Source organism: Felis catus, chromosome A1 (genome assembly GCF_018350175.1).
Source record: "Felis catus isolate Fca126 chromosome A1, F.catus_Fca126_mat1.0, whole genome shotgun sequence".
NCBI classification, from domain to species: Eukaryota; Metazoa; Chordata; class Mammalia; order Carnivora; family Felidae; genus Felis; species Felis catus.
The window spans coordinates 28,090,050-28,102,776 of record NC_058368.1 but is presented as its reverse complement, the minus strand read 5'-3'; the positions used below and the strand labels follow the sequence as shown (position 1 = coordinate 28,102,776).

The window sequence follows — 12,727 nt, the reverse complement described above, 5'->3', positions numbered from 1 at the left end:
AGTTTTCAAAGGCGGGCTGAACATTTGCTGTAAATGTTTAAATTACCTGGAGCAAAATCCTCCTAACTACCCAAAGGAGTTGAAAATACTCATAGGTATTTGTATTTATTCTTATGGAGTGTAATCTCTCCTAAGTGGCTTTGTCAAGATCGAGCCAGTTCTGGGATGTCTCCCACCTCCCCAGGTTTGGCGAAACACCCTAAAATATGTTAGAAGATGTCTGAAAGAGCCTGTTGCATCAGATTGAAGACACGGTCCTCCATACTCTTCAAATTTACCCCGCCACACTCTGGGTTGGGTGCTTCTTGGCTCTTGAGCTCGGGAGAAGCTGAAAAGAAGCAATCCTAGAGACCACAGTTACACAATCACATCGATCCTTTGTGCGCTTTCTTTCCTGGAGGAGAAATTGTGAAATCACAACATTTCTCTATGAGTGAAATAAAAGTCGAAATTAAAAAAAAATTTTTTTTTGTATCGGTTGTTTTCCTGTCTGTTCAGACGTACTCCGACAGCAAAGATGAAACTGAGTTTTGCAGTCTAAATAGGAAAATACCACAACGAGAAGATTAAAACATGTTGTGAAATCTCCTCATCTCTATTGTTTTTAGACTTTGGAGCGGGGGCGACAGCAATTTCAAATCTGCAGAGCCTGGCTGCGGCATCCCAGGCTTGTCAATGCGGGACGGCGTCCGCTAGGTGGCAGTATGTCAGAGGCTTTCTTTCGTCCCTGACTTGGCTGCAATTTCTTTGGCTGCCTACCAGCAGTCCTGCTTTCCTTCTTGTCCTGTTTTGAAGGGTTAAATGAAGCTATCATAATTTAGGTCCAAATTACACTTATCTAAAAATGCATAATTTTGCTGAAAAGCCTACTTGTTACAGCGTGACCTTAAAATAAATTCATTCATTCATGTGAGTTTTCTTGGTAGCTTATAGGTAATGATCGTAGTTGTCATGGATGGTTGATAGAAACCATGGGGCCATTCTTTCCGTCCCTGGCACGTAATAGATGCTAAACACGCTGTCTTCTGAGAAGGCAGATCGCTGGTCTTCCTGGGGGAGCAGACGGTGGCTTCTCTCTTGTGGCTCTTAGCAAAGACCTGAGACCTTAGGAGGACCCTCTGCCTGACTTCCTCACCTTGGAAACTTCCTGCTTCCTGCTGGGAGGTATGTCAACTACCTGTACTTCTTTATGATCCACTATGCACTGGATGTTTATCCAGAGAGTGCGTTTTTTTTTTTTTTTTAACTTACAGCTGGCTTTAAAGTAGGATAAATCACACACAACATTCTAAAAAAGATCTCTTTCATCTGAATAATTTGTTCAGAGGGAAGGAGATGGGATATCCTTTGTACTGTTTTCCCCGGATTAAATGATCAGAACTTTCTGAATTCAAAGAAACCAGAAGCGATGTCTGAGTGATAAGGTTTGGGAATAAAGAACTGCACGTTTTAAGATACTCTAATTAGTGCGACAGCAGTAGAGGACTAAAGTGGGTGAAAATAAATGTAAATGCACTGCTTAGACAACAAATGGAATTGTCAGTTGGGCTGGAGTACCAGTGCTCCTTTAGAAGGTTTCCTGTAATCTTGAAAATTAAAAATATTAGGGGGCATTCAAGAAAGGTCCGTGGTCGGTATATACGTAGCAAAGTATCCGATCCTTGAGAAAATTGACGAAGCCGAGGGGCTCCTGCTGTGTGGAGTGGGCTTGACAGTGTTCCATCCGGAGACACGGTGCCCCTCATGCCCAAGGTCTGCAGGCTGTAGTTTGGGCGGTTGACCAGCCAAGCCCTGAACATGGCTCAGCCCAGTCTGAGACAGTGATTTTCTGAAGACCCTGGGAATTCCAAGACCATATTTCCTGATGTCAAGACTCCTGTTTTGGGACGCCTGGGTGGCTCAGTCGATTATAAGCCTCTGACTCTTGATTTCAGCTCAGGTCATGATCTGGTTCGTGAGTTCGAGCCCCATGTAAGGCTCAGCACTGTGTGGGATTCTCTCTCTCCATCTCTCTCTCTCTCTCTCAACAATAAATAAATAAAAACTTAAAAACAAAGGCAGCTTTCTGTCAGGTTTTCCAGGTTGCTGGCAGGTACTAGGCACTAGATCCCCAGGGAAGGGAAACCTCCTTTTAGAATTTCTACTTCAGGGAGGAAAACACCCTCTAAGGATTTCTTGACAGGTGTAGTCAGTCCCTCTACCCACTTAGGTTCTCCAGTTGGGACTTCATAAATTAGACTGATGAAAGAAAGATTAATAAGAGAAAAGCATACACATTTATTGAATATAGACTTCATAAAGAAATGAAGACCTGAAGAAATGGTTAACCTGATTTTTAAAAAAATTTTTTAATGTATATTTATTTTTGAGAGAGAGAGACAGTGCATGAGCGGGGAGAGGGGCAGAGAGAGAGGGAGACACAGAATCAGAAGCACGCTCCAGGTTCTGAGCTGTCAGCACAGAGCCTGACGCGGGGCTCGAACTCACAGAGGGCAAGATCATGACCTGAGCCGAAGTCGGACGCTCAACCGACTGAGCTACCCAGGCGCCCCTAACCTGATTGGTTTTTATACCAGGTTTGGTGAAGTGGGAAAATGTGATAGGGCAGAGGGTCTGAGCTAAGTAAACTGAGGAGGCCCATTCCCTCGGATTCTTCTTGGCGTCCTTCCATCTTGGAGATAAGGATGCTCCTTTCCACCAGTTATGAGGACAGCACTCTCTCATGACGGTCTTATGACCTGCTTCAGAGAAGAAGGACAAGGTCAGGGAGTCCTTACTGCACCTGCCATTTCTCAAATTCCTTCAGCTAAAAATATTCACTATGCCAAGACATTATATTTTGGGGTAGCAGGTTCTGAACCTCATCACGAGCCCACGAAACTTTTCTGCCAGCTTTCAGGTGTGTATTTGAGGATTCCATCTTGTAAAGGGAGGTGGGCCTAGAGCTCTAAAAGAGAAGTCAGAAGGCAGAGGTTCTAGTCCCAGCCTTAATTAGGGCAGTCCTTATTCTCTTTCAGCCTCCATTTCCCAGTCTGAAAAATCAGGTTAGTGATAATTACCCAGCCTCTGATTCTAATAAGAATCAAATACGACAATACAAGGGAAACTACTTTGTTGGCTACAAGTGTAAGGGGTAATTTAATTTTCAGTATGAATATGCAGAATATATGTAAGTTGTGAGAATATAATTAATCTGTGACCAGAGAAGATGTCACCAAACAACCATTCACGGGAGCACTTAATTAGTAATAATGTTTGTCAGTGCCTGCCCTATGTTAGAATCACCTGGAGGGGCCCCTGGGTGGCTCAGTTGGTTTATAGTGTCGGACTTCAGCTCAGGTCATGATCTTGCGGTTGGTGAGTTCGAGCCCCTGTCAGCTCAGAGCCTGCTTTGGATCTTCTGTCCCCCTCTGTTCGCCCCTCCCCTGCTTGCACTCGCTCAAAAATAAATAAACATGAAAAAAATCACTTAGATTCTTTTTAAAAATACCAAGTCAGTATCAGACTAGTTACGTTAGACTGGCTGGAGTTGGGGCCTGGGTACCCTAAAGGAGGAGTAGTCTGAGAAGAATGTTCTTCATGGTTGACATCCATGCACATAAATAACACTCATGTTAAGAGTCCAAAAAATCGGGAGTGAGGTAAAGATACATAAACATATATATATATATGTATAATACACATGAATATATATCTATATATAAAGCTATGAAGATATATGCTTGTATAAAGATATACTGGGGGGGCCTGGGTGGCGCAGTCGGTTAAGCATCCGACTTCAGCCAGGTCACGATCTCGCGGTCCGTGAGTTCGAGCCCCGCATCAGGCTCTGGGCTGATGGCTCGGAGCCTGGAGCCTGTTTCCGATTCTGTGTCTCCCTCTCTCTCTGCCCCTCCCCCGTTCATGCTCTGTCTCTCTCTGTCCCAAAAATAAATAAACGTTGAAAAAAAAATTAAAAAAAAAGATATACTGTGTGTACAAATGTATAAGCTTTAGCTTTTACACACATCATGTACTCCCTTTTCACATGGAAACTTCCCTTGTAGGGTTTCTGAGAGGAACTGCAAGTCTTGAGTAGCTAAAAACAAATATAACATGAAAGCAGCATTGCCTAATGGGTCTCTAGCTAGAGTTTTAATTCATCCTGGGTCATGACACGTTAGGGTTTTTTTTTTTTTTTTTTTTTTTTTGGCTTTTTTGGTATTTGGCTTTTTTTTTTTTTTAAGCAGTCATTGAAAGTGCTTCTGACTGGTGCTGGTTATTGAATTTTCTTGTAATGAAAAGTTTCTGTCACAGTTCTGACCTAGAAGTCACTGATTGAATGGGCAGGAGTTTTTTCCCAGGTGGGAGAGAACAACCTTTCCCTGCCCATTTCATCACTGGCTTTAGTCTGCTGCTTCTTTGCCTGGGTCTGAAGCTTCAAACGTATTTCAGATTTGCCCATCTCTGAAATCTTTTGGGATGTCAGAGGGAATGTTGTTCTCAGATTGAGGCCTTAGGCCTGGAGCACCAGTGCACCTGTTAGAAATGCAAATTCTCAGGCCCCACCCAAGACCTTCCTGGGTCAGACACTATGTTTTAACACGCCCTCTGGGAGACTGTGATGCACGCTCAAGCCCAAGAACTTCTGAGCTGGCATATAGGTTCTCTCCATGCTTTTCTCCGTAAGATGTGTGTTTTTCTCCATAGAAAAGCACGAACCAGACATTTGTGGACACACTTAATTTTGCTTCCTTTCTCCCTCCTCCCTCTCCCCTCTGAGGATGAGGCACGTCAGGGCTAGAGGGAAAATGAAGGTAGCTTTAAATTTCTGTTACTCTGTCATCAAGGTTCCCATTCCAATCTTTTAAGAGATAGCAATCAGATAAAGACACATTGCATATACATATGTATAAAGATATTCACAATCTATAAAGACATATTATACTATAAATGTATAAATATATGGGATGAGCACTGGGTGTGGTATGGAAACCAATTTGACAATAAATTTAATATTTAAGAATAAAATAAAATATAAAAAATATATATATACAATGTACAAGTATATATATTTCCATTATAAATGTATGAATATGTAAAATGTATAAAGATACATTGTGTATGTATGTATATATATATATGTATATATGTGCATAAAAATATACACAATGTATAAAGGTACATTTTGTATATATAAATCTCTGTTGTAAGTACAGGGGAGACTAAATACAGGAAATTTCAGAAATCAGAGTACCATTGGGAATCAAAAGGTCGCAAGAAGAGACTTGGGTGATTGGAGGTCAGCAGGGGAGAAAAATAAATCTTGGATGGAGTGGGAAGAAGAAGGTCTGGTAAGGGCCATTGCACAGCTCAAAAGGGGCTGCCACAATTTGCTTAGTACTTCCTGCAAACCATGCTCCCAGAGCTTTGTAGTGCATGTTCTGGGTCAAGGCAAGGGGAGAATGTAGCCCTGGATGAGCAACCATGGTTCCTTGTAAAAGTCAGACTGACTTCTTTAGGTAACAGAAAACAGTTGTGCTATTTTCTCCAAGGGTCTTTAAAAGTATAGATTCTTATCTCTCTTGGGAGTCCTGAAGGCAGAGAGACAATTCAGTGTTATCTTATCTCTAGAACCCTTCCAACTGTTAACAGTTGAAGTTACGTTTGCCTTTGTCTATCTATCATCTATCTATCTATCTATCTATCTATCTATCTATCACCTATCTCAAAGCCCTTCTCTCCAGACACTCAAAGAACTTAAGCTATATGGCTAATGTTTTAAACATCATGGGATGGGGCAGGGGGCTGAGGAGAAGGTTACCATGGATGGTCATCCCAGTAACAGAGGAATTAGGCATCTCTCCAGAGTGTTTCTAGTATCTAGGTATTTGAGTTACCAGAGACACTCTGCTAAGTGCCTACATGCATTATGTCATTTAATCTTAACACCCACCTTATGATAGAGAAGGTGCTATGAATGTCCTTAGTGTAAGTAGGTGGCTGATAAGGGATTTGAATTGAAGTTAAACCTGAGGTTTTACCTACTCCACCTTACTATTTAACGGTCGCTGAGGTCTTGATTCAGGTGGGCATGTAGTTGGATGCTTCATCCTCAGGGCTCAAATTGAGTTACGCCATTACCTACGCTCGTTATATACTTGTGCTCTTTCTTTTTCTGGTTTGTTTCTAAACCTCTTTGTGGCAGTATTTAAACTTAACTATTGATCCTCCAAAAGCTCTTAGACTTCCATATAGTACTTTAAATACACTGTGATATTTTTAAATAAAAAATTAATCATTGGGAGCTGGGCATTATTCTCTTTGCTGTGGGCCAAGCTTCAGTGTCATAACAGGAATTCACTAATGAAATAGATATAAAAAGAGCCTCCCTAAAGATTTAAGAGGGTTATATATTCTGTGGTAATTGTTTTTTTCCTGGGTAACTTCATCTTCATTTGTGTACCTGCTACAAATTCTTAATTATGTTTAATTATTCCAGGTTTTATAATTTACATTGTCTTTTATTTCCTCTTATCGTCCAAAGTATTTTATTAGATGGCATGTGTGTGGTCTATTTTTTAAGCATATAGACATAATTCTTAGGGATGAAATTCTCTTGATAGCTACCTAGAACACCAAAGAATTTCACTGCCTATATATGTCTGGCATAGTTTGAAGGAAAGAAAATTAATTTATTGTATTTCCAACAGTCCTAAATTCTTACTGATTGATTGAAAGAGTGAATATACAAGATTTTTTTTTCTTTTTATTTCAGGAATTACAACATCTAGTTAGATCACAACACATCAGAGCAGAGAAAGGTAAGCAAGGATCTGCATGAATATTTGAAATCATATAGGGCCAGAACTCTTTGGGCTAACGTGGTTTCTCTCATCTCCAGCTATGATGGAAGGTTCATGGCTAGAACTGGCCAGGAGGGGCAAGCCTGATACCCAGCCTTTTGCTCATCTCACTATTAATGCCACTGACATCCCATCAGGTAAGTTCCATTAGCATCCAGCCTGAAAAAGATTTCAAAAGTCCTTTATCAGCCCATTTGAATACTCAAGAGTATTATTGTCCTGTTACTAAAATTTTGAGAGCCCTTAACTTCTAGATCAGAAGAAAGATCATTTGGCGTTCAGTTGATAATCTCTATTGTGGAAATAGTTATTCTCAACTCTGCCAGAATGGATGTCCTCGCTTCAATTTCAGATCATCAGAATGGGTGCTTATTTTTAATGACTGCCAGTTGAGGTTGCACAACTGGGAAGGACAGTCTCTTGTTACGTTCATCTGTATTTACCCTAACCAAAGTTGATACATCCCCACTGCCAACCCATGAAGTTCATGGATGTATCTCTTGCAGAGTTCCAGGTAGGGGCTTGACAGAGTAATATTTAAGAGGCAGTAGCCCTCTAGAAAAGGAAACATATTCCTCCTTCTCCAAGGGCTTATCGCTTTCTCTGGGCAAGAATTTAGCTCAATGCACTGGAAAGCTGATTATCTTTTAGAAATGAAGAAACTCAGAGCTCTGTGCCTCTATCTACTTTAATGCTCCTGCTGTTCCATCATGGCCACTCTACTTGGGATAGATGAACATCAAAAAGGTTACAAAGAAGATTATGATAGGGTGTCAGTTGACATTACCATCCTCATCATTATGACCTTTGTCCAACGTACTCTATGTACCAGGCATCTCACTGAATTCATTATCTCCAATCCTTGCTACAAGCACGCAAGGTGAGTGATTGTCATTCATTTCGCAGACAAGGAAACTGAGGTCCGTGTGGTACATCTGCCCAGGTCACAGTGGTGACAAGAGTGGAAGTTGAACTCCACTCTAGTTCGTTCCCAAGTCCACGGTTTTTACACTACAGTCTATCATATTAGGACCCTGTGGCCAGTTGGCTTTGTCAGAGAGAAGTAAATTCAGAGCTCTTATGTTCTTATTTTCCTGTAAGAAATAGATGAATGTAGTTTTAATAGCAGGGGCTCTGAAGTCTGACAGCCAGGGTGTGAGGCCCACTGTACCTCATTGGCTGTACGACCTCATGCAAATTATTGGAATAATTTGTGTATCAGCTTCTTCAGGGGATGGTGATCACATCCACCTCGTGGGGTGGCTGTGGAGACTGAATGAGGCAATGTCGGAGCATGTTCTTACAGAAGCTGGCATACAGTAAGCACTCCATGAAAGCAAGTTGTTATTATTATTTGAGTTTTATTAAATAATTATCCATATTCCACTTTGTTCTAAAAATCATTTAAGGCTCGTTTTTCTTGGAGTTAAAAAAAATATCCAAGTTTTGGTAATGATTTTGCAGCCACTATCATAGCATGGGCCGCAGAGAGATGTTTCCCGACTGTAGACATAGAAGCTGAGAAGCCAACTCTTTGGTTTGTAGCACATTTTCCTAAACTATCCGTCCTGTCCCAAGTACCTGCTTCATAAACAAATGTTCTCTCTGTGCATGTGTGCGTGCCTCACACTGACGCTACACGGATTTTCTGAGTGAAACCTATTTTGCATATTAGCAAATGCAATCAAATTAATACTGACGTCTCAGCTGTGTGTGCTATGAATGTACTCTGCATTTATCTTTCCGGTTCATTTTAAACGGCATATGATAAATACTGCATTGCTCTGTGTGCCAAAGTCTGTTTGGCAATAGCAAGCGTGTTTTCTTCAGGCACCTAGCATCAAATCATTGCCAAAAAACAAGGCAAAATTCCTAGTTATTTTCCGACGGTTATTGAGTTTGTGACTGAGTGAAATGCAGTAGTGTATGCTTCTGTTTAAGAAAATAGCATTTGCTCCTCTGGCTGAGCCAACAGCTCCTTGAGTCCATTTATCTCCTGGTTTGGGCCAGTACTGGTCTTCAGAGAAAGGGGGCTTTAACTTGGCATGCTCATTTTTGGCCTCTGTTTTCTGTTTATTTAAACATAAGAAAAAACCGATAATCTGCCTTATATTGATTGCTAGCTTGTGGGTTTTTTCAAAGCTGCTTGAATAAAATGCACTGGGAAGTATTTTGGGAGGCCAGACAACATGGCTTTCTTAAGGGGGCTGCTCAGGCTAAATATTTGGAGAAGCCTCTTGTCCCGCACCTACTGGCACTGACCACGGGGGATGAGGGGCTGGGGTGAAAGGTCGTCAGCATGCCTCATCAGTCATGGAAACCCAGGCTTGTCACGCGAGGTCCCTCCACCTGATCACAGGATAGTTTTCTCTTCCTGTCTCCTGCCCTTCTCTGTTCTTGAGTCCTCCTTCGCATTCATGCTGACGGCTGTCCTCCCTTTCTTCTCTGCATGCTGTGTGCATTCCATTCTTTGCACCAACAGTTTTCCTTGCTGACCGCAGTCTCCTTGTCTCAGCCCATCCACATCTGATTGGATTCTCCCTGTCCGCTGGTGCCTTCGTCCCCTCGGTGGGCCGAGTGCTTCTGATCACCGCTAATTTCTGCAGCTTTCACTTGGCAGTTAGATGCTTTAACTGAACTTCAGCCAAGTGCCACGCGATATGCAGCAACGAAACTACTCTATTTTCTATTTTATTTTACTTGCTTATTTCTCATTTTCTCCACTAGTAGTGCTAAATGCCGTGAGGTCATAGTGCTTGATAAAGTTCTTTATTATGGGCAGAGTGAATCTCCATAGAAGACCCCACACAGATATTTATTGAATGACTGATCAACTAACGGATTGGTGAATGGATGAGTGGATGAATAAAAAGAGAGGTGGTTAGTGGGGAATATGGACATTCCTTCCAATGGACTGGCTAACAGTGGGAGTGATATGTGGTCAAGGCTCCTGTCTTTTCTCCCCTCTCTGTTTCATATTCCTTTCTTGTCTTTCCAGGCTATATGTCTGAGCCCTTGGTCTAATACTAGCTAATTCTCCCACTGAGAGAGTAGACTTTGCCTTTCTGCTTCTCTCTGTTAAGAGTCATCATAGGAGATAAACTATAAGACAAGTCATTAATTGAGAAAAAGACTGAACACAGAGTAAGAAGAGGGAAACATGGGATAATTTCAGATGGGAAATTTCTTGAATTTTGTTTACTTTGTCGATGGTTTAGGTGGCTGTTTACCAGCCTGGAGGAATTATTTTACTACTGTTTGTGAGTCTTGCAGTCTTGTCTTGATTCACTGGGGACCATGGGATGATACTGACATTTGAAATGATAGTTACACTTGGCGTGATATTTACATTCTGGATTCTATAATCTGGGATGACCTGAGGCGGGACCTCCAATGAAAAAGAAAAAAAGTGCTACCGTGGGTCCTAGAGGCCGCAGTGCCTCTAATGGCTTCTCAGGCTCACTCTAGCACCCTCATGTGGATAAGGTATGGAGTTCAGGAAATATACTATTCTTGGACAGGGATTGGAACCATTGGAGTCAAGCAGAGTCTGGAAATTCTCTTCCTATACTTGTCTCTTGCTTTTCTGTATCAACTGCCTTTGGCTTATTCTCTGTCTTCAACCTTAAATGATCTTTCTGATTCTGTTGGCTGACTCCTGTACCTATTTTAAGTTCTCAGACTCAGTTGCAATTCAACAAAGTCATTCTTGATTCTTCTGGGAGGAACCAAACTCTCTTTCTTTTGAATTCCCATGGCAATTATCTGTCTGCACCTTGGCTCTCAGGGCATATGCCTTGCTTCTTATCTGAATACACCACACCTATCGGTCATGTCCTGTAGTCCCCTTCAGGGAAGGAACACTGGGTTTTTGTCTTTGTACTCTCTCAGGTGTCTAGCAGAGAGCGCTAAGCACATCTTAATGTTTCTCTGCCCTTTTAGAAAATAAATTCTGAGGAGGTATTCTCCGATTGGAACCATGACTGTTATGCTGTTTTTCTCCAACCTCATAGAATCGTGAGGATGTCCTTCTCCTCAGAGGGACAGATTTTATTTAAAAAAAAAATTTTTTTTTAACGTTTTATTTATTTTTGAGACAGAGAGAGACAGAGCATGAATGGGGGAGGGTCAGAGAGAGAGAGACACACAGAATCGGAAGCAGGCTCCAGGCTCTGAGGCGTCAGCCCAGAGCCTGACGCGGGGCTCGAACTCACGGACCGCGAGATCGTGACCTGAGCTGAAGTCGGCCGCTTAACCGACTGAGCCACCCAGGCGCCCCCAGAGGGACAGATTTTAAATTATGTGCCTTTCCTCCCCTCAGGTTCCCACAAAGTGAGCCTGTCCTCCTGGTACCATGACCGAGGTTGGGCCAAGATCTCCAACATGACTTTCAGCAATGGAAAACTAATAGTTAACCAAGATGGCTTTTATTTCCTGTATGCCAACATTTGCTTTCGACATCATGAAACTTCGGGAGACCTCGCCACAGAGTATCTTCAGCTGATGGTGTATGTCACTAAAACCAGCATCAAAATCCCGAGCTCTCATACCCTGATGAAAGGAGGTAGCACCAAATACTGGTCAGGGAATTCTGAATTCCATTTTTATTCCATAAATGTTGGAGGATTTTTTAAGCTACGGTCTGGTGAGGAAATAAGCATCGAGGTATCCAACCCTTCACTACTGGATCCAGATCAAGATGCAACATACTTTGGGGCTTTTAAAGTTCTAGATATAGATTGAGCCCCATTTTTTGGAGCGTTATTATGTATTTCCTAGGAGGTATGGAAAATTTTTTGTAAACAAGCCAAGAAGGATGTATATAGATGTGAGACTACTAAGGGGTATGACCCACAATGGTACAAGAAGACTCTTTCCATGCTTTTGACTATAGAGAGCACATGTATTTACAGCCAATGGGAGATGTTGGCTTAGGTTGTTACAGTCCGAGGGCTTTCTGACATAAAGGTTTTTAAATTTTGTAACGAATTCCTAGAATTAGGCCATAGGAGCAATTATGGTTGCCTTCATGCGGACTACGGGAGGGGTTAATTCTCTGGATCTGGCCTGTGGTTATGCGCCACGGTGCCACTGAAGTGGAGAGGGTGTCCTCTCATTGCAAATGGATGATCACCAGAAGGGTTAAGTTCTTTTGAATTGTTACATCATGCTGGAACCTGCAGATAAATACTTTTTCTAATGAGGAGAGAAAATATATGTATTTTTATATGATATCTAAAGTTATATTTCAGATGTAATGTTTTCTGTGCAAAGTATTGTAAATTATATTTGTGCCATAGTATTTGATTCAAAATATTTAAAAAATGTCTTGCTGTTGACATATTTAATGTTTTAAATGTACAGACATATTTAACTGGTGCACTTTGTAAATCCCCTGGGGAAAACTTGCAGCTAAGGGGGAAAAAAATGTGGGTTTTTTTTGCTACTATCAACTGTATCATATTTCTTTATTCTTTTTAACTTAGATTTTTCAGGCTTGTCAAGTCTGCGCAAAAAAATTAAAATGGATGCCTTGAATAATAAGCAGGATGTTGGCCACCAGGTGCCTTTCAAATTTAGAAGCTAATTGACTTTAGAAAGCTGACATTGCCAAAAAGTATACATAATGGGCTACTGGAATCTGTCAGGAGTATTTATATAATTATTGAACAGGTGTTTTTTCTACAAGTGCTGCAAATTGTAAATTTTGTGGGGTTTTTTTTAATGGAAAAGTTATCAGTGGCTTATCAGCAAAAAATCCCTTTTTAATATAGGAGATGATATTTTATATTGTACAGTAAAAACATTGCCTTTGAATGTTCATTTTTTTGGTACAAAAATAAATTTATAAGAGGACCTGCCTTGTGATACTGTGCCTCTCT

The 12,727-nt window shown here is 41.3% G+C and overlaps 1 protein-coding gene across 1 annotated transcript in view; it reads left to right on the top strand.

Moving 5' to 3' along the window:
- Positions 1–12,701, top strand: part of TNFSF11 (TNF superfamily member 11) — a 32,794-nt gene extending 20,093 nt beyond the window's left edge. The window contains exons 3-5 of the mRNA XM_023251873.2: positions 6,758–6,803; positions 6,884–6,982; positions 11,167–12,701. Of these exons, the coding sequence (XP_023107641.1) occupies positions 6,758–6,803; positions 6,884–6,982; positions 11,167–11,588 (567 nt within the window). The 3' untranslated portion in view covers positions 11,589–12,701. The remainder of the gene's footprint in view (positions 1–6,757; positions 6,804–6,883; positions 6,983–11,166) is intronic.
- The last annotated feature ends 26 nt before the right edge of the window (positions 12,702–12,727 follow it).